Below are 26,903 nucleotides of genomic sequence, written 5' to 3'. Positions count from 1 at the left end.
TGTTTTGCCAACAGTGGGACTTGAATTGAGGTCTCCTGTGTAAGTTGCTGAAGCTTTCCATGCAGTGGAGTGAGACTTCTGTAAGAAGTTTGTTTATACCTTTGGGTTTAGTCCGTGAGTCAGCTCCCACTCAAAGGCAATGCTACCCTAAATGTAGAAGTTAATCTTTAGGGAAATGAAGCTTTTGCTGAGGAATAACCTGAAAACATGTGTATTTCTCTTCATCATGGATAAAATTTTGGTAACTAGATAGTTTCATTTGAGTTTCGTTATGACAGTATGAAAATATGAAGACACATTTGCCATTAGCAGGTGTGAATCCAGACAATCCCATAGCTACAGAATATATTCATAGCTTGACAACTAAGGTATTTGACTTTGGTGAAAACTGAAGTAATGTAACATTGCAGTTGTGCTTGTAGATGTAAAGGGTAGCTATATGTAGTCTTGTGTTAGGTTCTTACCAGTTAATTTTTTTTCATAACAAAGTGGGATGACAAGAAGAGCAATGAATCCTTTGTTTAGAATAACTATATTTAAAATAGGGGTTCATAAGTCATTGTCTATGACAGTATTTTGTTGGTTTTCTTCTCAGTGGTTAACCATTAACTATTTCTGACACCAGAATAAGTGCATGTGGTAGCTTGGTCTTAGACAAGTCAGAGATTACTGAAGAGTATGGCCTGGGCTTACTAAAAGAACAGCCTACTCTGTACCTGAGATTTTTTTTTCTTGATAAATTACTTACAGGTGACCTGCAGAAATGGAAGGAAAAAGTGCTTAGGGGCAATTAACTTGTGAGTAAAGAATGAGAGATAGGGAAATATTTTTAAGCCACATTCGAGGGATTTAATTCCTTCCATCTGTTAAGTTTTTTAGTCAAGCATGTGTCCAAACCACAAACAAATAGCACCTGGGATAAGAAAAAAATCAAACCCTAGTGCATTTACTTTTAGAGATGACCTTTGGGGATAACTTTCACTGTATATCATGACTAGCTCAAAGTGGTTGTCTATTTTGGATATCTGCATAATGCAATGGATGAAATTCCATTAACAGTCTTATGTTTTTTCAGTAGAACGTAATTTACATTTTAATGAATTCTGCAGGGACAGAAATAAAACTGAAGATGTGATTGGGTAGAGGATACAGATCCTTGAAGGAAGCGTGCAGAATGAACTCCAGCTTTACTAGATGCCAGAGAATCCACACATGAGCAAATTGTTCTACATGCCCTCTAAGAGGGCACGCATTAATGGAGGTTAGGTCAGAATGGATCAGAAAGCTGAGATTCCAATCATAAGTCACAAATCTGAGGGAATCCACATTTCATTATGTCTTCTGTGGCAAAGTCATTTGCTTTTTTTAGGCCAGAGTCAAGTGAGTATGAGTTGTTGAGAACGTATTTCCCTCCTGTAAACTAAAATGGATAAATCAGTCTGAGGAACTGCTGGAGTTTTCTTCTGCACGTGGAAAGAATCACACATAGGAAGTGTTGTATTGATTCAGTGTTGGCGTGGAATGCTCGAGTCCTTAAGAGTAGTTGCACTGCATCATACCCAGATGAAGCTTGTGGGCACAGATTTTTGTTCCTTACAGAATTTGAATACTGCTTTTCTTTTTCTGTGTGTGTATGATGCAGTTAGATAATGATTTTCTCAAATAGTTATGCTGCTGCTAGTATCTGTGTGCCGTTAGCAGTGCTTGAGTAAAATGTGATCATGAGACTGGGCTTTTACCTTTTGTTTCTGCTCTTTGGTTCATTTATATTTGCTTTCCCATATTTGAAAGCAGCAGAGCAGAGATAAGAGCCTGGGAGATGTCCTATGTGATGTTGTGGCAAAAGCTTTTTTAATCTTATCCTGAAACATTTTCTAATGAAGTGTGTCTTTTGTTATCTTCATTGATTGTTGAAAGGGTATTTTAAACTGCAGTCAGCTTTGAAATTGTTTTTAGGTAAAAGCACAAAGTAAAACAAAATAATTTTGAGTGTAAAGCCATAGTCAACTGAGTATGAGTTATTGAGGATCTATTTTCCTCAACATAGGTAACACTCGTTAATTTACTTGCTGCTGTTTCTGGTAGCAAGAAAGCATTCAGTACACTTTGTAACTGTTGTCAATACAAAAGTTAGGGGCAATTGTTACATGCCACTGCCTCTAATCTGGCAATCATCTGCTCTGTTGATTGCTGAATTTTATTTGACTTGCAAAATAAAATGCATTTACTCCTCTCAGTTTGGTTGCTGTAAAAACTCTGTACCTGTTCTGATCTGTGTGGAAGTGGATACGAACACATCTGTCAGGGCAGGTACAGTGGGATGGAACTGTCTTCTGTAGTTCCAGTACTTCCCAGCTGTGACCACTGCAGTCTTGTCAGCATGTTTGCATGTAATGCCATCAGAAAATCAGTGTTGGTTCACTGAAGGAGAGGGAAGGGTGAACCAGCACCAGTCTCACTCAGTCTTCCTTAGTTCTGGTAGTATTTGCTGTGAACCTAATCCAGCCCCAAAAATGAGAACATATGGTATGTAGAGAATCTACAGAAACCAAATGATTTTGTGTTACAGTGGAAATCAAGACCTGTAACTTTGCAGATTTTATGGCAAATTAATGTTATTTTAGATATATATTTAGATATTTTGTAAAAGTAAATTTCTGCTAGGGTCTAGAGTTTTCCTGTACATTTATATTGATTGCTTTTGTCTCTGGGAAGACAAGACTGCAAAGTGCAACTGGACTCCAGTGGGAAGCAATTTTCTCTGCTTCACATCAGTTTCAGGTAGATTGTTAAAGGCACAGAAAATATAGAATGTCTACCACCTGAAATGTTTCATCCACTGGTCATGTTAGCAGACTGAACATGTGGTAGGGAAAAGACAACCTAAACCACAGATGAGCCTGCCACTCCTTGCACTTTTCCCTAGGCATCAGGGACATCAGGTGTCACTGTCATGTACTGCTTGCAGAACTCCCTCATGTTAGCATATGAAGTTATTTTGCTAGTTGTGAATCCTTAGGGCTTTGGATTTTTCTTTGCTAACCCAATTCCTCCTCAGTCTGGCTTGTGGAAAAAAGAGATACCGCTTATCTTCCACTTCACATATGGCCTTGTTTGTCCTCCTTGTTTGTTCTAGTTGCTTTCATTCATCTTTTCTAGGACATTTGGGTTTACCTCCTAATTCTTTTGAAATCACTGCATCACAAACTGTGCTGTCTGTTTTATTAGCAGTGCCTGTCAGAAGACTAAATATATAAACATCATGAACACTCATTTGTTTGATACAGTAATTGCCAGAACTGTTTACAGAGATATTTACAGATGGTTGCTAGACATCATTTTGTCTCATTTTCCAGCATTTCAGATACCAAGATAACATCACATCTCCTATCTGGCAACAATGGCTTCTTCCCTAGCTTTTCTGATACAAGGAATGTTTCATCATGGTATATGAAAAAAAATACCATAATAGTGATGAAACAGCCCCATGTCTTTCTCACCCTGACAGTAGCTGGACCATGGACATTAATCAACACTGAGCAGGATCAGACATGACCTCAGTGCTTCTTTTACTAAACCATTCTGGCATCTGTTTCTCTGCAGGTTCCTTCTTCTTGTAGTGAGTTTGGCATGAACATATTGTTAAAATATTCTAGATATGAACTGGAACATTTCCTTTTTTTCCCTTGCTTCCACAATAAGTATTCCTCAGTTTTCTTTCAGACAAGTCAGTGAAAACTTTTAAAATGTGTTTTCTTGGAAGTGATGCACGACTCAAAGACAGTTTGCAGCATGCATCTGTATTTGTTAAGTGATTTAATGCCACCGTCCCATGTTTGTTTTGGGATAGCAAAGGCATTTGTTAAATCTGTAGCCAACTGAATTTTCTTACTGAATATTCATGTTTTTTCTTGAGCCACTGTGGTTGCCTGTTCTTCATTTCCCAAAGACAGCTCTCTGGATGGGAGGGAAAAGTGAGATTCAGTTAACTGACAAGTCATCTGCCTACTCTGATGCTTTTAACTCTCCTCACTGTAGCACATGGCTGCTCTCCTCCCCCTTTTTATTTATCTGATCTGGCCCCTTTATAATGGCAACCCTTGTTAGTCTCTCTGAAGAGAATTGGGTTCAGCCTTGTAGTATTTCCAGCAAGCTGCAGGTGAAAAGTTTCACTTGCCTGAGGTTTTTTACATGTTGCAAAGTAATGAGATAGAGATGATTCAAGCAATGGATGGATAACACATAAAATATTTGTAATTGAAGACCTCTTGACAGAGTATTTAACAAAAAGTAGGAGGTGGTCCCAATCCACTGGGAGATGTTGTTTGCCAGGTAGTAGCTTCAAAAAAGAACATATCAATAGAAAGAGAGAAAATAACTTTAAATACTACCCAAGAAATAGTAAATCTGCACTGAATTACTTCTAATACAGTTTTTGTCTGGTTGATCTAATAGTTATTGATTATTTTTTTTCTTAATGAATGCTAAGCAAAGCCATTCATCCTTTATTATCATTGCTATTTCCCTGGTTTTTTTTTTTTGCTAGTTATTATCATTGCTATTACAAAATCGCACTTCACGAGAAGAGCAGACAGTGCAGAGGGCAAAGAACTTGTTTTGCCTGCCTTCACTCCTGTTGTCTGTTTTATTTGAGTATTGCAATGCTTGTTCTACTGACAGCTTAAGCAATACAAGGTCATTAGGAACTGGAAGCCATGCTACAGTCTGATGTGAAATAAGAAAAACTGGAAGTCAGTTTTAGTCCTCAGTCAGTTGTCAGTGGTGCCAGATGTTGTGAATTAAAGAGGGGAGTGAATCCCCCCGAGTTGTGTGCTGTTTTAACATGCAAATTGACCAAGAGTAAAGTGCTTATAGTCCAACAAGTATAAGGCTTACTTCACACATATGCAGTGAACTGGTGTACAAATAACTTCTGAAGATAGTTTCTTCACACTGATTCCTTGCATCTTTTCTCAGAAGTGCCTCCAGCAGCTGAAAGAGGAGGATACATGTGGATTTGCAGAATGTAGTGTAAGCCCTTTTTGAGCAGGTGGAGAACTAAGAGTTAGAGATGCACAGTGTTCTTGGTTGTGGCCTGTAGTACATCTTGAAGAGAGTATCTTAAGTCACAGCAACTTCTTTGGGGCTGGAGAGGTCCTCAGTCCTTTTACACAAATTTGGATGAGGATTGCTGACTGTTGCCCCACCACAAATCCTTCAAACTTTTTTGTTTGGTTGGTTTTGGTGTTTTTTTTTGTTCCTGCTGCTTTTATTTTGTATTAAGAGATATAGTAGAATTAAGCAGCTGTGGGTAAAATAAACAAAGAGGATAAAGCGGCTTCAGGAGAATTGGCTCAGGAAAAAGGAGACAGATTAACAACATGTGACCAGCATAGGTGCCTAGATTCCATGAAGTTATGCCAGTGGATGCTAAGCATTGCAAATGTGTATTTAATGGACTGACCAGAATCTGACTGTGCTCCTTGCTGGGCAGAAAGTGTCCATGAATAAGTAGTAGGGGCTTCCGTCTCAGAAGAAAGTACAGCAGGTGCATGCCCCCTGCATTTGTACAAATACAGAACAAATGAATTTAGCATATAGTTTTAAACAGCCACACAGTTCTGTTTTAAAAAGGCTTTAATGCAGTTGCAAAAAAAAAAAAAACTAGAGCATTGAGGGAACTCAACTGATCATGATTACATTTGTTTGTCTCTCTACTCTCAACAGAATAAAATATGATTTCCTGTCTTCTCTGAAATGTTTCCCTTGGGGCTTTTGTATACTGGAATTTGGACTGTTTGTTACTCTGAAAACTATCCTGGTAAAACAACAGGATGTCTCTTCCTGTTGACATCTATGAAAACTGTTGAAAAGTCTCCTTCCAGCTTTCAAAGCCTTGAGTGCTGGTGAATCAAATGGTTTTGGAAAGAGGATTTAATAATGAGGCAAACCAAATTTATTAGCCAAATCATGGTTGCTAATATGTACAAATCTTGTACTTTGTTGTGGTTGCACAGGGACTAGTAATTGCAGTTAAATATTCTTCAAGTTTCTCTAAGAACTGGGAAAACAAAATTCAGTTCTCTTTCTGTTCTGCAGGTCTAATGGGATGAAATAGCAACATACATTTGCTTTTGCTATTAAACACAGATCTGAATGTTTCTGTCGAGCAATGAATTCAGGAGATCTTTCTGTCCAGCTGGTTTTCAGATTGGATTTTCATTTCAAGTGAAATTAACTGTATGAAAATAAATAGGAAAATAAAATAAATAATTTAAAAATCATTGCAATTTCCATTTTGTAATTATAGTTATTACATAGGGAAAAGCCCTAAACTTACATCTCCTGACAAGCAGCTTAAAAAAGTGGTACGTTAAGAGACAGCATTGTAGTTTGCTTCCTGTTTTCAGTTTGAAGTCTGTAGATAGGGTCATTTGCAGGAATTAAAGAGAGACTGTGTTTAATCCCCAAACTTTGCATTTCAGAAAGAAGTCTTTTCAGTTATGTATGTTTAGGAAATAGGGCTTAATGCTCAGAAGTGCTTTGTTAGGCTGATGGATTCTCATTCATTATGATGAACTGCTTAGAGAATTTTTCAGCTCTTATCCCCATGCTTACTAATGAGAAAACGGTTTAACGTGAAGATTATGTATAATGCTTTGTTACTATATTTTAAATGAGCAATTATTGTCAGTCTGTTATCAAGGACAGCATAACTGTGCATTCTAATACATGCATAAGGTTAGTGTTTCTGTAGGAACCACAAGTCCTTTATGGGCATTATGAATTATATAGCCTTCGAAAATTATACAGCCTTTATGGATTTTATGTTAAATATCCTTCCAATCACGTCTCCTTTGTGGAGAGACTGCATATTTCCTTCTATATTAGTTATTGTCTGGATTTTATATATGTTGTGTTTGACTTTTTGAACTCTCTTTTGTCTTTGGTGTTTTTCCATCCAGCAGATGAGTGATTAGGGCCCTGCCAGTCCTTCTGATTTCAGGAGTTTTAATATTTTTTTTCTAATACTGTTTCCAAGTTCTGCCTCCATTCTCCTTCCTGCCCTCTGAGTTTAGCTATCACTTAACTGTGTTGTGCACATTTTAATCCTTCTTCATACATCATCTCTGAATCTTCTTCAAATGTTCAGTCTTTACCTCCTGCACTTTGGGCATTGTGACTTATACACAAAAAGATGATAATGCTGACACTGGCACAACTAAATCTGACCTTTCACAGCTGCAGGCAGAGACAATTTTGGGTTTTTGTGCTCTGTTGTCTTTGTGCATGCCACTCAAAATAGCTGTGCAGTTTTGGGAGAAGAGCTACTGCAGTCCAAAGTAATGCCTCATCCGTTTTGACACTTTGCTTTTTTGCATCAGCTTTTCCCAAATCATTTTGCAGGAAGTCTGTATTTGGGAATCTCATTCTACAGGTGTATGTTCCTTTAAATTAATCCTTTGTTTGCTTTCTACTGCTGCATTTCTCCATACTCAGTTTTAAATATTGACAGCACCTAGAAATTTAATGAATGAGGTGTTTATCCCCTAATTATTAATGACAATCATTAGCAGATCAGGGCTGTGCTTGTCTTGGACACAAGATGTAAATAACTGAGTGGGTTTATTCCTTACCTGTTCAGGTGGGCACTGGGCACTGGGTACTGGGGGGGGAAAAAAGGGTGGGTATGTGTGCATAGTGGAGAATACGCCTGGAATATAGCTATTAATTGATAACTGAGAGCTTATCTCCTAATAGAATAATGGAAGAGGTGTGGTAGGAAGGGACATACTGAGATCATCTCGTCTGCCATCCCTTGCTTGAGCAGAGTCAGCTAGAACAGGTTACCCTGTAGATTGTCTACTCAGGTTTGGGATACCTCCGCAGATGGAAGCTCCTCAGCCTCTCTGGAAACATTGTTCCAGTGTTTGATCCCCCTCACAGGTCTTGCATCTAATTTTGTGTCTTAATTTGTGGTCATCTTGTCCTGTCACTGGGCACTCCTAAGAGGAGTCCAGTTCCCTTTTCTTCAGTGCCTTTTATCAGGTGTTTACACAGATCAGTAAGAACCCCCTGAGCCTCCTCTTCTTGAGGACAAACAGTCCCAGCCCTCTCAGCCTCTTCTCATATGAATGAGGCTCCTTTCCCTAATACAGACCTGTGTCTGTCTTGAGGAGCCCAGAAGTGGACACAGCATTCCAGCTGTGCTGGATTCACTGGTGCTGAGTAGGGGAAAAGGATAGCACTCAAACCTGCTAGACACATTCTTCCTAGTGCAGTCCTGGGTGCTGTAGGCCTTCTTGGCTCTGAGGTTGCATTGCTGGCTTCTGAACAGCTTGTTATCCGCAAGTACTTCGGGCCCTCCACTGGAGAGCTGCGGCCCAACCTCTCAGCCCATTGTGTGTCCTGGTGCACAAGGTCATTCCTCCCCACATGCAGGACTTTGCATTCCACCTCGTTGAACTTCATGAGATGTCCTCCCTGCCTGATTCTTCATCCAGTCCAGGTCTCTATGAGGGACAGCTCAGCCATCTGGTGTGTCAGCTACTCGAGTTTGTCTGCAAACTTGCTGAGGGAACACTCTGTCCTGTTGTCCAGGTCACTAATGAAGAGGTTTGCAGCATGGCAATGGCAGCACTGGCCCCAGTAGGTGGGGTCTGTAACCCTTGGGCACATCTCAGCTTGTCTATGTCCTTCATCCTTTTGCTGCCCTTCCACCTTCTTGAAGTCTTCCCCCACTTCGGACATGTCCAGGCTTGTTCTGCAGTCTGGTGAAGTGGGGGACAAAACAGCCTTTTAGTGTTGTTTATATTTACACTTGAATTATTTATTCCATTAGCTCTTACTAAAGAACATTTTGTCCATTTTATAACTGTTTTCAGCCAATCACAGAGTGGCGACATTTGTTAAATGTAAACAATATGCCAGCTCCCTGCCATAAAATGTACAGGCACTGGAGAGACACACACAGGTGTGCTGATTCCTCAGCATGGCAAGAGAGCTCTCCCCATAGGGCTTCCACAGGAAAGAGATTTCATGTGTTCATTAGAAATGACATGGTGGTTGTATTTTTCACAAATTAGGAAGAACATGGTAGCTGAGGAAATTATAAAATCATAGGAATGTTGCTTGACAGGAATCTCTGCAAGTCATATCAAGTGGTGCTGCTAGTGCTAGCTCAGGTCAACCATGACTGCCTGTAGCAAAGCATTAAAAACCTCTGTGACTGGAGATTTTGACACCTTGGTAACTCTCTCCAGTGCTGTACTAATTTCTCAGTGAAAGTTTCTCCTAAAGTGCAACTTGAAGTACCCGAGCTGCCCTTCAACTAAATAAAGAGAAGTTTAAGCTGTCCTTGACAAACCAACCAAACCCAGATCTTACAACTTCCTTTTACGAACACATCCTTTATTGAAGACTCCAGTGTGACCAGGGAAGAGCATCCAAGCCAAAGCTTAAGGCTTCTGGGTTCATATTTGAAATTTTGAAATGCTATACATTTCAAAAACACAGACTGATAAAAGTGTCAGAATTTAATGCTCCTCAGGATAGCTCTTCCTCTGCTAGCCCCACAGAAGATCACAGTCTCTGATACCTCATTTCAGTTTGTCAGGACCATCCCAGGAGTACTGCTTGGGGGAATGACTCCAGGAAGATGATAAATGCTTCCTCTGGCAGATGGATTAAGGAAATTCAGCATTTGCACAAATTCCAGTTCTGTACCTTCTATTACACACAGGCTGTCAGTACAACTAGACTCAAAGAAGACATCAAAATGACTCCCTTGTCTTCCATCAATGCTCAGTTCATAGGAATGTAGAGGAGTTTAAATCTGCCACATTGTTATGGCAGTAGCACTAAGTAGGTTTTATTTGAGTATATTCACCTACTTCCATGCTCTATTCTCATTTTCTAGCCTATGGCTGAAGAACTTCTCAGATTTTGATGTCCTTGCTGTATTTTGGATCATATTTGGAAGATGATCTTGCTTTGCAAGAGCCCTCTGAGACTGTTAGCTGTTAAGCCCCAGTTTTGATTAATCCTGTGGATTATCTAGACAGTGCAGGAAAATTTATCTAATCTTACCTGAAAATCTCCTTTAAGCACCAGCCCTGTCCAGAGATGGATTAACCACCCAAATCCGGAGCTGGCAATTGGCATCCAAAAACTTAATTCGCAAAAAGCCTATCTCTGTTCTGGAGTGTGTTTTGAAGTGGTGGAAATCATGTAGTTCTTACCCCCGCCTCCTTCCAGAACAGTTACTCTGATCTGTAATACATTAAGATACCATAAATGAAGGAGAGGGGAAAATACTGAAAAAAACCCAAACCCAAACCACACAAAAACCCCAAACCCCAGGATCAGAGTGAGAAGACTTTGCTGCTCCATCATTGTCTTCCTTATCTCATCTGCACACTGACTGGTCTGAGAGTCAGTTGGAGAAATGGTGGAAAATCTCTCTGTCTTGAAAAGAAGACCTGAGATTGGTCACCTTTATCTTGTGGAACTTACCAAACAGAAGGATAATATTACTGGCAGCTTTCCCAAAGTGTTGCGGACCCCAGCAAAGGGGAGAGCTTTAAGAGCCACCTGGACACTGAAAAACCTTTCTGTGCTAGGCTTTGGTGGTGCATTCTGCTTGTCCTCGTGGCTTCTTTATACTTGTCCTTTTGGTGCAGGTCATCTTCCTCTTGACTTTCTGTTTGAACAGAAGTCTGTCAAAACCTAATTCAGAGGCTGAATTTTTGTCACCGCCGTTGTCCTGAAATCAGTTCCCAGCACTGACACTTTTTTTCACAGTCATGCTGTCAGTATTTCCTTATAACAAACCTCCTGTGCTTTTTGCCATTTTATGGGGCCATATTTAAGCTGTACTGTGTATTTTTCATTGTATCATTTTTGCTTCAGGCAAGATCTTCTGTTTTAACACAGCACAGGGGAAGGTGGGGAGCTTTCTGTTCTCTGTAACTGGGCCACAGATGGCCCAGGGCTTGTTATTCGAAGTGGAGTACAAACTGAGACACTTGCTTCCTTTTGTCCCTCGTGGTTGTCTCTCATTATTTGGTTTCTAAATGTCTCTGCTCTATTCCAAGTGTGTTAAGAGCTCTCCTGGTGTTTAAGCAGCACTAGAAAGTCTGATGTCAAGAACAAACCTTCCCTCCACTCTTTCTCTCACACACACCTCTTTGTACAGCTTTTCCATCACACATTCTTTGCATGGGATGGAATGACGGCAAAAGTCAACAAGAATATGGCCTCATCCCTTTTCCTCTTGGTAGTGCTTTCCTTATCAGATTCCTTTTTCTGATGCTGTTCAAATGACTTCAAGGGTAAGTCTATCAATATTACTCAATTAATAAACATTACCAGAATGTTTACCCCAGCTTGTTTGCTGCTTGGTAGTTTTGCTGGATTCTGCACACATTATCTTACTCTGAGAAGTATGAAATGTCATTAGCTGTGTAAATACTAAGAAACAACAAATGCTATTACCAATATCAAGAATTATCTAGCCCTTACTGACAGTTGTGGGCATAATGCTTGATTCTTGTAATCACCTGTGGCATAATTCATCAATTTACTTCTCAGCTGTGTGGAGCAAAATGTACTACAAATGCTTGCTAATATTCCCCTTGTTCCTATTATTGGAAACACCTGAGATGCAGGCTATTTGGTTTTCTTACTGACCTCTAGAGTTGTGAATATTTCATTGACATCCTGTCTAATAATTCCTCCCAGGCTAGATAATCCTGTGCACAATCTCCTTCTGTACAATATGTCAGTCTTGGCATACCTCTGACCATCTGTGTTGTCCTTTCCTGGGTCTTGTAAATGCTTCCTGTATCTTTTTATGGTTAAGGCAGCTAAACCTGGGTATAATGCTCTATTGTGAAAGTTTGTATTGTATTAAGTCATACTCAAAAATGCGGAATAAAATAAATGAGCCCCTTTCCTATTCTGGTGATAGCACTTGTCAGTGAAAGGCTTGATTTGGGGTTTCTTTCTCTCTGAGTTTATCTGGAGTTCTAATTTCCCTCGCAGTATTTGAGACTCTTAATGTTTCCTAGAATGCTGTATGTTTTCTGGACACAGTGATGGAGACAGGTAGATGTTGAGGCACTGAAGAGAATTCAAAATGCAGGAGAACATGTAAGGAATGTTGGTGTTCCTTTTGTTTGCTTTTGAACTTAAAATATGTGTACCATAGCTTGGATAAATTGCCCTGTAAGTAAAAGTGACTGACTTTATGATAGTGTTCTGCAGTGACATAAACACCAGGGGAAGGAGAGATTTGATGGTTGCCTAGAGGATGATGATTTCTAATCATGAGAGGGAAACGAGCCAACATTTTTTGAGAAGAAAAATCCAGTGAAATTTATTACGCTGTTGAACCATTTCTCTGGGGAAGGAATGTCAGTGCCATCACTCTCACACAATTAAATACCAAGCAGCATATATTATTTAATTATATGGTGAAAAAGGAATTAATAAGATGACTTGATATATTCTTGCTGCTTTCACGCTCCAGGATTCAGTTGTTCCTAGCAGAAAGAGGTGGATCCTGTGAGAATAAATAGTTGTCAGAGCATTTTTGTAGTTTTTGCATTGTATAAAAAGTGAGATTGGTATAAAATAAAGTGTCAGGGAAAGGGTATTTTATTGCTAGAATACTAGCCAGCTTCGGTTGGTATGGTTGTATGCAATTAAGTCCCATGTCAGTGAAATTACTTGGGATTTTTTTAAAGAAGCACGAGTGAATAAAGCATTTGTCATGGGACCTGAGGTTTAAAACATAAATTTTAGCATCAGCAGTACTGCTGTGCAGTAGAATGGCAAAGAGAAAAACAGAGAAGAAAGCACAAAAATCGAGGAGCTGTGGAGAAGTAGGAAATTTGTGTTAAAACTTTTAGTGCTATTTGGTATGGGATGCCACCTTGTGGAAGTTTTTAGGTCATCATATCTTTTATCAAATCTCTTTCTGACTTTTTACTCTCTTAAGTCACTAGATAATCCCGCTTGCATAGATCAGCTTTTGTCTTTAATAGCTGCTCCATCACCTGATTTTTTTATGTAATCTGAACTTTCAGTGTAATTTAGGGGTGGAGAAATCTTACTTTGGGAGGTAAAAAGTATGTGAAAAGAAGTTTCCTTAGCTTTGGAGTGAGCTGTTTGGAGAGCATGATCGGTGCAGATACTGTGGTGTAATTGTGGTACTGCTCTCTTGGATGTTGTCAGAAAGCTCTGAACAGAGCTGTAATCACATTGTGCACTTTGGTGTGTTAGCTCAACCACTACAGCAGCTGGAAAGAAGCTATTCCATGACTGTCTTCAGCGGGACATTAGAGCTGCTGCAAGAAATAGCAAATGCGGATATGTCTGCATACATGATCGCAGCTGGATCTCACTTTGTTTCGCGTTGTAAAGGACTCTCCTCCCAGTGTGCTCATATGTCTGGCATTCATCTCCTTAGTGGTCTGCCTTGGGACAGCACAGGTGTGTTGCAAATCCACCAGACCTTTTTTGCAAACATTCCACATCAAGTGTCAATGCTTCTTCCCTGCTCAAGGCATTGTGGAAAGGGGAAGGTGCAGGTGAATGGTCTTCTGCCAAAAAGCAGAGTGTTTTACTGCTGAGTTTGCCAAAATACTAATGTGGCTACCACAAGCAAGTGAAGAAATGATACGCCCTGGATGGAAATGTGTGTGGAGGGTCTCCTGAACTGAGACCCTGCCAAAGGCGCATCTGTCTTTTCCTGCTCTCCAGCTGTGGTTCTCCTTCTGCTCTTGGTCCTTTTTTTCTTGTCTTCATGTCCATCCCATGGAGCACATGTCCATTTCCTGATTTCCTATACTTGAAGGTAACTCTACCTTCCCTCATATAAGCAATTAGATGCTTCCAACTTTTTCTAAATAAACACAAACATGAACTTTCTGGAGTAATTTCCTAGCCACCTTTCTCTTCTAGACCAAATCTCTGTCAAGGATTGTGCTGCAGGATTTTTTCAAATGGTAAAGAGATGCTGGTAAGGGCTTCTTTCTTCTATCTCTTTTGCTACTATCTCATAACTGGTGTTGGATTCTGAGGTGTGATTTTTTTATGGGCTGAGCTTTGTATTAATCATGTGTGCTCCTTTTTGTCCTTTACTTGTCCTTCCTAAGCCTTTTGCCCCGATGTTGCTCTTACCACCACCTTGTTTATCTGCAATGATCTGTTGTTTTTGGCCTAATGATTCCAAAATTCATTGCACTCTTTCAAAACACTTGAGCTAGGGCTCTGATTTCTGAACTTAATAGAGTATGAAAGTCCAAGGAACACGTTTGTGAATGACCTTTAAAGTGTGAATTCAGGATCTGATGGAAAGTTACACTGAACAATTTTGGTCTTTGGTAGAAACTTCTTTGGAAACATTTACAGTCTCATCCATGGAGTGTCATGAAGTCATTGATTAAAGTGCCATCAGCTAATGGCAATGGCAGCCCTGGCAGCTTAGAAATGCTATTTAATATCTTAAATGAATGTTGTGTGGTGAGAGCTGTTCCTGACCTCCTGAACCATTAAGCTCTCAGCCCCAGCAACTGCCTGCAGTTCTCATCTAACGGTGCAAACAGCTGAGCCACAAGGGTGGATTCCTGAGTGAGCTTTAGGCACCAAAACGGCAGCAATTCAAGGACAGAGTAGATGAAATTTAAAGCAGGAGCAATAGGGTGGCTGATTCCATGATCTGCAGACAGTTTAAACCTGAGGCCATGGCCACTGGGTCCTGCAGCAGAACATGATCAGGAGGCTTGTGTTTTGCATCCCCCCACAGCTCTCTACTACTCCAGGTTCACACTGACCTTGCTGACATACCATGAAAAGCAATGAGAAATCAATTCAAGATTATTAAATGGAAAGGACAGATTTGAGGGAAGAGACAAAAGTCCTCTCCTGCTACATGTGTGTATGTTTTGTACCAGTCTTTTCATAGGGATAGTAGGTGTTTGACTTCTTCCTGCTACTCACACTCCTGTTGCAGCTGTACCCAGCTCTGTTATAGGAAACAGATGTTGTGACGTATTTATCCATAGCCGGTGATGCAAAGCTCCCCAACCCACTCTGTGGAGTTACTGTGTGTTGGGTTTTGGAAGCAGAGGTGCTTCCCAGTCTCCTGAATATTTCCTCTGTGTTACCCAGTGCGTGTGTTACTCTGCTTCCCTTGGGAATGCCTGTGAGCATCTTGCATAAGGCTTACTCCTGGTCCCAATTCTTCACTGAACTGGTGAATCTCCCTAGATGTAAAGCAGTTTCAAAAGCTTCAAGCAAACTAGAAAGGGGGCTCAGAGGGGACAGAAGGGTCACAGGGAAAGTAAAAGAAAATAACCATGCATATGATTATAAACTATAAGCCTACCTCATAGATAAAGTGACGTGATTGCAAGAAGATATTATTCTAGTTTTTCTTTCATGTTCTGTGAAGGAGCAAACCTGAAAGAAGTCAATTGTACCCTGAGCTATCAGCCCTGCTGGAAAAATCACCTTAGACAGCAGTGGGGATATTTGCCTAAAAGATTAGGTCTGTATCTCTTCATCATGCCAGGTTAGTGCTCATCACAAGGCAGGGTTGAACCCTGGTTTAGTGGAGTTGCTGTTCTCTGATGTTTGGTTTTCGTGTTTGTGTAAAAGTGTGCAAGCTCGATGAGGTGGGTTGGGTGTGGGGAACCTGCCAGAGGCAAGAATTTTAATTCCTCTTGTTAGTCATTGCTGACAGATGAACACCAGCAGCTTTGAGATATCACTGTAATGGTTAGGTGCAGCTTTGTTTTTCCTGTGTAGTGGTCCAAGTAAATTGGGGCAAAAATACTGATTTTGGGGTAGGTGGGTTGTCCTCTGATCCCTCTGTCAGTGAAGATGATGTGAATTTCACCTCTGACCTTGGCAAAGACTTGGTGGGAAACTAACAGTACTGTGGAGTAGCTCACGGATTTAATGAAAGTACAGCTAACTCCTACTTCAGATTTCACTGCACGGTGATCACAGATCAGGTGGGAGGTTGTGTAACAGCCATTCAGAGCGAGTATGAAAGGATGGCCAGCTTAAGGCCCCTCTAGTGCAACACTTGGCCCTTGCTCTGAAGACCTGCCCTGTGACTTAGGATGGAAAACCTTATTTCCTTAACCAGACTCGATGCTGTTAAGACTGAGAAGCAAGTGAAGTTAATTTTACGTAACATTAGCAGCTTTGCATTTTCTTCAGAGTAGCAGAAGCTGATCTTCCTGTAGATAATGTACCTAGAAATCTGATTTTGGTGACATTTTGTGAATGTTGGCAATCAACACTAAAGCTATGAGAACTCATACTAAAACCCAACCTGGCTACTGGGACTGGGCATTTTATGACAAGTATTTACTGAAATGATGCTTTTGATTGTAAATATCTTCAGGACTTCCTTGCCTCCCTGGGATGAGGCAATATAGGGCTGAATACTCTGAGACATTGCAGATGACTGCACAAATAAGTGCAATGGAGCATTCTTTCAAATAATATTTTTTATTTTCATAGAGAAAAATTGCATTGGGTTGCTGTTGGGAGATCAGTGGGTAGTCCTGCTTTCATGTGCTAAGTCTCTCAGAAGAGAATTCTGCCATCCAGTGGCTTTTAAATAGAATTATAAGTACAGGTGACATGACCAAGTCTAGGTAAGATTTAGATTCACTTAGTTTCAGCACCAAGCCACTGAGAGCATTACTGCAGAACACTTAGCTGAGAACTTGCTTGTGAAATTCTTTCTTTTTAGAATTTCGGGGGAAGGACACATGACATTTATTTTAACGGTGAAACCTTTCTTTTGTTTGTCTCTTTGCAGTTATGTGGCTGTGGTCTGCTGGGCGTGGGCATCTGGCTGTCAGTGTCACAAGGGAACTTCGCCACATTTTCTCCCAGCTTTCCATCACTTTCAGCTGCCAACCTAGTAATTGCCATTGGCACAGTGATCATGGTGACCGGCTTCCTGGGCTGCCTAGGTGCTATCAAGGAAAACAAGTGCCTCCTGTTGAGCGTAAGATATCAGTACTCCTTTTCACTAAAACCAGTGGCTGTTGCCTTATTGTAATTTTATTTGAATGACCAGAGCAAAATAATCTTGTGGCTCACTGTGACATCGCCCTTGACTTTCAGTCTTCTGTATGCTTGCAGTATGACATCCCACAGCTTTGGTCGCAGTGATATCAATGGTACATTAGCAAATGTATCCTTGTTACTGTGTGCCCTAATGTATTAGGTAGCAAAGCAAATTGCTATCAGTTACCTCTGGATGGTTAAGCATGAACTGTAGGATCAACCTGGATAGCTCTTCTGGAAATGTCTGTTGGAAGGGTTGACTGAGAAAATCTTAAGCACAGAGCTGCTCAAAGCCTCTCATGGCTATTTTCTACATTGCTCTTATCTACGGGCTTTGTCAGAGGATGGTTGAAACCATCTGAGCCAAAGTTAAGAAGTCAAAGTCTCTGCCAGGCCTTATCAATAAAAAAATAAATATTCTGACCCTTGACAGTCTTGGTCCAGCTCTGAAGCACAAAGGTTGGGAACTCCTCTCAGAAAACACAGTGTGGATCACTCTTCTTGCATAAACACAAGAGGTCTCATCATTGGCCTCCCTGACTAATGATGGGAGGTTATATGGGGGAATATATAATACCCCCATATAAATATCCCCCTCAAATAATGGGGAGAGGAGAACCCCCTGCAAGGAGAGAGATATTGTGGCAGGAGGTGAGAGGAGGGCTTTCAAAGCAGACAGGTTCCAGTTCAGTCACAACTTAAGAATCCAGATACTGGGACATTAAGGAGCATGTTTTCCTTGTGCGAAACTCTCATATATGACATTGGGGAACAGCTGGACAGAATTCCTTAAACCACCTCAGAGAATTAAACAGGAGGGAAAATCTGCACCTAGGTTTTTGCCATCCGATGGCTTGGTTTTGTGTGTTGCACAGCTAGGAAAACAGACAGAGATTAGTATTGAGGCCCATGTCATTCATCCACACTAACTGCAACACCAGCTTTTTTTTTTTTTTTTTTTTAAAGATTTTATAGTCTTACAAGGTTCTGCAAAAGTCATTTTATACTATCATGACTGTCATGAGTTTCCAATTAAAGACCTAGCTGTGCTCCAACTGCTTCTTCCCCAGTGTCTGGGGGGGTAGGTGCCATCCCTGTCTGGAGCCTGCTAGGGCATAAAGGCAGGAAAAAAAATGCCAAGTGGGCATGAAAAGTAGTGAGAAACTACCAGAACTCACACTTGGGATGCCTCTGCAGAGACAGATATTTCAGATACAGAGCTGGGAATACAAGTGCTGAGTAATATGATGACTATTCCACAGTCACATGTGGTTCAAGCCCATCTGCTAGGGAATCATTTCTGAGGCACGTCACATCAGTCTTTGCGCTAAGGGATTTAGCATCTGTCCTGTAGGCTGTGTGAGGGAGGGACTCCCAGGGCTGTGTGCTGTGACAGCAGTCAAAAGGAGCAAGACAAAAGCATGCCTGAAACCTGCAAACTGCTAGGAAGCCTATCATCTTCATAGTTTCTAGCAGCCCCAGGTTTGCTCTCTAGTTGGCAAGTGTGTATACCCTGTCTCTTTTTTCTTTATTCTAGTTTTTCATCGTTTTGCTGATAATTCTCCTGGCAGAGCTGATATTAGTCATTTTATTCTTTGTTTATATGGACAAGGTAAGCAAATATGCCATATAGATTAATTATCTTTACTAGCATGTAAACCAGGTTTAGTTTTTTGTTTGATGAAGGTATGTGGGTTCTCCTTGATCTTCACTTTGGTGAGGGTTTAACCTTGATATTTTGGTGTCTCCTGTAAGCTGCTTCTGAAGGGGGAGGAGGAAGTGATGAGAACAAGCAGGAGAGAAATCCCTGAAATAAAGCCATGATCCAGAGCCTCCCTTTTTGTCTTGTCCTGAAATCTTAGATAGCCTTCAACATAGCTGTTTGATGTCTGCAAGAAGCTGATCATCTTGTAGTCCTGGCTTGTGAGAAGCCCTGCGTAAACCCTTGTAGCTTCTTAGGGCCAACTCTTGGAACAGGACTGGAGGAGAGAGGCATGGGATATTCACAGGCTATTCCAAATGCCACCAGTTGTCTCACTTGACTGGGCAGTGCCAGAGAGTTTGGCATGAGTGCAAAATGGATCGAGGCAGTTTCTCATAAAGCCCATCTGTAGGAATCTGCTATCTCATAGTGACTAAGTAGGCACAACTGGCTGGCCCATCAGATACATAACACTGGAAAAGTGCCTGGGGAACTGGAGACCTCTGCTAAACACAGGGCAGGACCTTACAGTACGAATATGTCCAGACTTATTTTAAAACAGATCCTCCCAGACCTTTATCTCTTCTCAGGTTGTCATTATGATGCTGCTACTTTCAGGGAGCTGAGGTGAACTTCTGATTTTGACTGGGTTGTAAAAGAGGGATGAAACAGATCTTACAATATCATTTATGCCAGGACCATAATCCTTTCTCTGCTACCAGCTCACTGCTGTCAGAGGCAGGGTACATTCCTACCTGCATCCAGGACTCTGGGCTCAGCCTGAAATTAATACAAGAAATGGGACATCTCAGATCTCTTGTTAAGCATTCTAACTTTATCTTCTAAAGAAAGAAGAACACATTTGTGTCTTGGTTTGAGACAAGTTTAGGGGGAAACGCTCTGGAAGGAGCATCTCTGGAGAAGGCAGGTTTCAGCATTCCCTCCCCCATTGATACAAAAGGAATTTCTTGGAGGAAAGTGAAAAACACTTCATTTAACAACCAAAGTGCCCACATGGCATGAGGAAAAAAAAAAAAGAATAACTGTTGAAATATTAAACCTCCTGGTGGATTTAGAGTTCCCTCTGTAGCTGGCTTGGCCCCTCCCGAGGTCCAAGGCCGGGATGTGGTGTCTCTGCAGCCTCCCTACCGGTCCATGGCCTCCACTGATCTGGTTCTCGGATCACAGCTGGGCTGAACAGTTCCAGAAGAAGATGGAGAAATTACCGGAGGATTTCGGTGTGCCGGTGTAGGAAAATTCCTTGCCTCAGCTAACAGGCTGGCTAAGAGCAGGAAGGTGCTCCCTTGGCTCTGCAGTAGCTGGAGAACAAGGGGAGCGTATGAGTCCTTGAACACAAACACAAGCTGAGGAATTCACGTGGCTTCTCTCCCCCCTCTCCTGGACCCAGCTTAAAGCTGTGGGACCCATTTCTGGGCATACAGCAGATGATAGGGGAATACAGTATTATCATAAAATCACCCCAAGACAGTTCGAAAGTCATAAATCCTACAAGCTTGTTCCCACAAGGAGAAAAACAATAATGTCTTTTTCCAATCGATTTTGTGTTGGCTATTCACTATAGCCTGCCTGAACCCATGCAAGGATAACTCCACTAAGGTTGGGAAGCAGGGACTCTTGATTTTGTGATATTAGCAAATTGAAGCAGGCCAGAGGTTACAGGCAGGAGAGGTTGCTGTGGGGTATTGCTAACAGCTATCTGTGGCAAGGTTACAGCAAGGTCAGCAGATTGATGCTCTTCATGTTCAGTTAGTTTGAGTCAGATGATGACTGTAATGATGGACTTTTAGCAGAGGTCTCCTATCTCAAGAGAATTAATCCACTATTTTGCAATCTGAGGGAGAGACTAGGCCTTGGCAGGTGCTTAAAGGCCCCAGTGATTTGTGAGAATCCTGAAGCTTTTCTACCCACGTTAAGTTTGTGGTGAGAGAAGGTAAGAGACAGATGTTCTATGTGTGTCTGTACCATTTGGTCCTTTCCTCTGAGCAGCAGTGCATTGACTTCCTCTGTCTTTTACATGGTGCAGGTCAGTGAGAGTGCAAAGAAGGATTTGAAGGAAGGCATGAAGCTATACAATTCAGAAAATAATATTGGACTGAAAAATGCGTGGAATATCATTCAAGCAGAGGTAACATATTTTCTCAACAGTAAAAAAGTAACAATTTGGTCCTCAAGGCTGCTGCAGTCTGTTAAAGTGTGGCATCCATGCCTAGTCTGAAAGATGGCTAATGCAGGTTTTGAGTTCTGATTTTGCATTCTTCAACATCCAGGGAATACTGTGAAACCCAGGATCAAAGTGTACGCTGTAAGGTGGAAGATGCTCACCTGTCTGGAATTCTCTGTGGCTATCACAGGCATAGAGATGATCTGAAAGAGCAGAGAGGCAGCAAAACCTGCCTAGGTGGCACTGCAGCTTTGGCAGGCTTTTGCTTTTAGCACTTGTGGGCTTATTACGTTATGTTTTGGTGTTTGGGCTCATGTCTCTGTGACAAGAAGACTAACATACCTTGGGTGTGGAGCCATTTATTTTCTTTAGTTTTGTTTTTTCTTTGTGTTTTTTAAGTATTTGCTTTAAGTGATCAGCAACCACAGAACACCTGAAACCTAGAAAAGTGTTGTGGTGGCCTTTTTGAAAATACAGAGTGGTTTAGTGGAAATAAAAGTTTGTGGTTGTGCATGATTTTCAAATTGTGCTAGTTAATTTATTAATCCTTCACTTCTGCACAGATGAAATGCTGTGGTGTGAATGACTATACAGATTGGTACCCAGTGCTGGGAGAAAACATTGTTCCAGACCGATGTTGTATGGAAAACTCCCAAGACTGTGGACGGAACTCTACTGAATCACTGTGGAAAACGGTAAGGCTCACTTTGCCCAGGTCAAGTCTTAGGTAGGGGTGGGAAGGAACAAAGTAGAGGGAATGCACATGAAAGAAAATGTGACCTTGGGGTTTCAATTTTCATCTTTCATCATTTCAGGGATGTTATGAGAAAGTTATGAGCTGGTTTGATGACAACAAGCATGTCCTCGGTTCGATTGGGATGTGCATCCTCATAATGCAGGTAATACTGGTATGATGTTTTTCAACATGGCTTTGATTAGGTGTCAGCATTCTTGACTCTGCCATGTGAAAAGTGATACCCAACTCTTTTGAGTTGGAATATTATTTCAAAAATGTCAGATTTGTTTTATGAGTTCATTTAAGGCCATGTGCTCAGAAAGAAAGCAGGTCAGTAGTCAGTCCTGCAAAGAAGACATGCTACACTGGGGTTTTGCTTGCCTGAGTTTTGACCTCAGGGTACCTCTTTGGAGTTCCCATATTAAACCATTTGTTATGCTGTCCTTTCAGGAACTGATTGATTTTTAATTTTGGAAGCAAATTCTAGAAATTACCAAAATGAGTCAAACCATCACCACTGAACTGAGTAGGTCAATGTGTTTTAAAAAACAAGTGCAGAAATATCATAATAATCTGTTAAGGTTTTGGGGTCCCTGCTCCAAGGAAGTGGTCACGGCACCAAGTTTGCCAGAGTTCAAGCATTTGGGCAATGCTCTCAGGCACGTGGTGTGATTTTTGGGATTGTCCTGTGTTTCCTGGCCAGGAGTTGGACTCGATAATCCTTGTTGGTCCCTTCCAACTCAGGATATTCTGTGATTCTATCACTGCCATATTTTTGGGGGAGAATACCTGAATCTGATATTTTTAGTCGCAGTTACCTGACCAAACAAGCACGAGTTGTTGGGTCAAAGGGAAGAGTCACTTGTATGCGTTGATTCTGAAAAACTGTTGCACGTATGACAAAGAACCCTGAGAGCTTTTTTTGCCTCCATCTGTGCTCAGACAGATACAACCCTGGACATCACTACGTGCCTGAACGACATACATTCAATTCTACTGCTCAGTGTTGAAGCTTGAGACATATGGCTAGTGTAGAATGACTGTTCAAACTACGGCTGGGCCATGAACACAGGTCAGCAGTGCAGTTTTGGCAGCCTTCCTGTACTAAAGCCCTTATTGTTTGTTTTCCTTCAGATTCTTGGCATGGCCTTCTCCATGACACTATTCCAGCAGATTCACAGGACTGGCAAAAAATATGATGCCTAAAGCCTCTGAAGCATTATCACATCAACCTTTCTGTCTCATCATGAAATGAACACGAGGAATGACTGCAAGGAGCATCACGCCTAGCCCTGCTAAGGGAATCCGTCCCACTGACAGATCCATTTTGTTGTTACTTGTCCAGTTATCACAACTTATTTGACTCTTTTTTTTTTTTTTCTGTTTCACATTTGCCATTTATTTGCCAAAGAGGGAGGAAACTCCCCAAACAAATGGATTTTCTACACAAAATCGTAGATCTGCTCTAAGAATGTTTCTTAACTTAAGAAAATGTTTTGCTCTACTAATCCATGCTATATGTGCGAAAATTTTGTGTGTTTGACTTCAAGGGAGAATTCTTCAAAGTCTTCCATTAGGTTTTCAGCCCTTATGTCCAATTTACTGGAAGACTCGGAAAAGCCACTCTAACTGAGAGTCCTGGGAATTGGAGCTGCTTTGCTTTGCAGCTTCTTGTACCTTACGGTGTATACTTTTTTATTATGATAAGGATGATGATTATTATTATGATGGATATAGCTTAGAATTTAGTTGCCTGACTTATAACTTCTTACTGTTTTTGGTTTTACACATTTATTGTACATTAATCTGGGAACTGCTGTGCGATCTCCAGAGGACATGTTTTTCAAAGCTGATAATAGGGGCGGGCAAAGACATAACTTTTCTCAAGTCCATGGGGAGGCATCATCTACCTTTATCAGGGCCTTGATGTCCTTACTGTAACAAAGGTATTTCCTTTAAAATCAGTGACTCTTTCCTCAGATGGAATGCAAAGCCTTCCCATTGGGCTAGACGATGAGCTTCCTACTTCTGCGAGGCAAAGTTCCAATGCCTTTACTCACCCAAAGCAGTGCCTGGCTGCTTTATGTCATGCTACTTCGAAAGCCAAAAGTAGTGACTAAGCAAGTTACTGCTGGCACAAAGGAGAGAGATTGCAGTCTGACCAACTGGCAGCAGACTTTGCCAATTATGTTGTCTGCTTCAAAAAGTTTGCCCAAGGCATGGCATGCTGCTGAATGTGAAGGAACGGGATGGCAATTTGATGGCACCATTATCATGCCATGGCCTTTGTTGTAGGGATTTCCTCAGGCCAAAGACAGCTGTCTCCCTGCGCTAGAAAAGGCAGTTTGATTATGGGTGCCCAGATGATGCAGGACAGGGGCAATTTCCAGAACAGCAGTCAGAGATGGTATGTATTGTCACACCTTCAGTACAGAATTGTTTTTTGTTGACGGATTGCCAAGTTCATCCACTGGGGTAGTTCACTCAATACTTATTTTTACCAACATTCCTGTTAGAAAACTTGAATGTGTATTTCTCTACTTTGAATGCTTCTTCATTGCAAGGAGCCCCCACTTACCCATTGTTACAGGTTTTTGCTGTTTTGTGAAGGAAGAAGGAAAGGCTCAGACAATGGAGGATGTTTTGATTAAACTCAATCAGGGCTTGACTCAGCTCTGAAAGAACACTGCTTTTTGCGTGGACAGCTGTCAGAAGCGACCTTCAAAGGTTACCTCATCCAATGTCAGTCTCAAAGAGGTATTGACACATATGTGAGATGGGATTCACTATGACATTATTGGGCTGAGTTTCAGAGACTGTTGAGGATGGAGATTTTGTGCCTTTCAGAGCCACTACTCCTCTGGTAAACAAGATTCTATTAATGTCCAGTCCAAATGTTCATACTTTACGCTCTAAAAAGATGTAATTTTCATTGTACCATTCAGCCTCTTTTCCTTGTGCTGAAAGAGCTGTTGAGCCACTTTATATCTGGGAGGTTTTAGTCCCCTGTTTATCTTCCTAATAAGTCCTGCATGCATCTGTACATCTGGCAGCAACAGTGTTTTGTGTGACCTACGTGTCACTTTTTTGAGTTCCTATGAAATTGGTGTGATGGGAAGGAGTGTGAATGTGTGGGAGATAGAGATGAATTTGGGTGTTGCAGTGAAGAAGAAGGTTACTATTCTTAGAGCACAGCCCTTGCCCATATGAGCACAATGCCCAAAGTTTCACAGGGCTCTATTTTCCCACTGAAGCAGACAAGGCCATATGGGTTCAGCTATTTCACTTGGATAGCCTTTGAAGGAGTCAGGGAAGAAGAAGAGGGAAAGCACAGAAACTGAATCCAGTTTTACTTCCATTTCTAACAAAAATTGGGACCAGGAGCATCTGAGCCTCACTGGAGATGGCTGTTCCATGTTGAAGAAGGGGCTCTGATGCCCAATGTATCTGCTGCTACATGTAAGACTGTATCCAAAGTTGCTAAGATGTGTTCCCATTTTTGCAAGAAAAGACAGGGCAGTTTTTGTCTGATGGCTCCACTGCATTCTCCCTTTGGGCAGAGGTGCTTAGCTTTCTCTAGATTTTCTGGTGCTCAAAAAGAGCCAGGTGCAGGGCTGAGTAGGAGCATCATCTCTGTCCTTTTGGGTCGCACAGTTGTACCTGCCACATCTTAAATTTTAATCTGCAGTCAGTTTTTGTACAAAAATGGTAAAATATATATTAGTGAAAGTAATAAGTAAATAAAAATTATTATGAGTAACTCAGAGATGAAATGTGTAGTTGCAAACTCAGCTACTTTGCCTTCCATCCAAACTTATTTTTCTAGAATGCTTCATTCCATTTCACGATCTAGCAGCATAGATCCTGAAATCTTTTTTTAATGACTACTTTAGGCATTTTAAGCACAGTATTAAGTGAGATAGTTACATGAGCTTCATGTATTCATCTCTATGAAGCCACCTACAGGAGAGGAGTCAAAAGCAGGACTGATTTGTGTCTCTAGCTGACTCTCTGATGTGGGAGGTGATGACAGACATCCTCAAAGAAGCAGAAAGGTAATACCACTTTCCAGGCAGCAAAAAACAGCTCTGGAAAGTGTGAGGTTGCAGCAGTCAGTTTGTCGGAGAAGGCACTAATTGTCCTGTAAATTGGTCAAAGGGAGCTTTGGCTCATGTATGTATGCACTTTTTTTTGCTTATGCTGGTGGGTGGCTGTCTGTGTGTTTTCCCCAAATGTCACTCTGATTATTTAACTATAAGTTTTTAGCATGTTTTTAAATAAAAACTGATACTGAGTCAAAGTATCTTTAATATACACAAATACTGATTTGTATAAATGCATACCTCCCTGTATCTCTAATTCATGAAAGCACAGTTCAAGTCTGTGAAAGTGCTGTTTCTCTGAGTGTTCCTTCAGACTGTAGCATACCTGCTGTCTTACTGTCCTTCATGCTCGGGAGCTGCCATAGAACTTATGCAGAGACAAAACAGGAGAACTGCCTGAAGAAGCTCTACTCAAAAGCTGATGAAGTGTAAGCAGTGAATTCTGCTCACTCTTGGTTGTACCAAGGCTGTTTGTTACAAGAAGCCCAGGTGGAAGGCGCTCAAAAAAAGTGCCCATAGCTAAGTAGCATGTAAAATGCTAAAAGACAATGACACAAATGTCTCCAAGATGACAGAAGATGCCTTGGTTATGTCATGCATTGAGTTCCTGGACTATGGCTATGTTAGGCCAACTCTCCTATCCTGTGTCCACCCGCTCCACTTCTATGCATGAAATACAAACACACAGGGAGGGTGCAAGCACAGAAGGCAGCCAGACTGATCCTCATGGTCTTTCCTGGGCGATGTATTGGTCAGGCATAGAAAAGACAAGGAGGAAAAGGGTGTTTTCCCAGCAGACGGTTCTTGGGAGCAGCATGGAATAGGCCACACATAATTCTGATGTAACTTCTTTCCATAAGTTGAGCAGCTTCATCCTGTAGCTGGCATGGGGAAACCTGGAGAAGTTTGCCTCTGGGCTAGCCATCTGTTGTGCAGTAGAGAGTAGACACTAAGAAACAACATGCCGTTCCCACCGGGTGATGTTTGCACCAGTGTTTCTTCTATGCAATACCTACTTTCGCCTTTATATAAAAGATTTTTACTAGGATGATATAAAAATAAAGGATTTTTTAAAAGGTG

At 41.2% G+C, this 26,903-nt stretch overlaps 1 protein-coding gene across 6 annotated transcripts in view; it reads left to right on the top strand.

Annotated features, from left to right (window-relative positions):
• The window catches only part of TSPAN9 (tetraspanin 9), a 167,567-nt gene extending 140,664 nt beyond the window's left edge, over positions 1 to 26,903 (top strand). For 4 of the 6 annotated variants that reach the window (XM_017735932.1, XM_017735934.1, XM_008634873.2 and 1 more), the window contains 6 exons: positions 16,847 to 17,038; positions 18,638 to 18,712; positions 20,847 to 20,948; positions 21,548 to 21,679; positions 21,800 to 21,883; positions 22,855 to 26,903. In XM_017735932.1, the coding sequence (XP_017591421.1) occupies positions 16,847 to 17,038; positions 18,638 to 18,712; positions 20,847 to 20,948; positions 21,548 to 21,679; positions 21,800 to 21,883; positions 22,855 to 22,926 (657 nt within the window). In that variant the 3' untranslated portion in view covers positions 22,927 to 26,903. The remainder of the gene's footprint in view (positions 1 to 16,846; positions 17,039 to 18,637; positions 18,713 to 20,846; positions 20,949 to 21,547; positions 21,680 to 21,799; positions 21,884 to 22,854) is intronic. The other 2 variants (XM_017735933.1, XM_017735930.1) reach the window with 1 other exon arrangement.

Source organism: Corvus brachyrhynchos, unplaced genomic scaffold (assembly GCF_000691975.1).
Source record: "Corvus brachyrhynchos isolate BGI_N302 unplaced genomic scaffold, ASM69197v1 scaffold44, whole genome shotgun sequence".
In the NCBI taxonomy this organism is placed as follows: domain Eukaryota; kingdom Metazoa; phylum Chordata; class Aves; order Passeriformes; family Corvidae; genus Corvus; species Corvus brachyrhynchos.
This window is presented reverse-complemented; position numbering and strand designations above follow the sequence as displayed.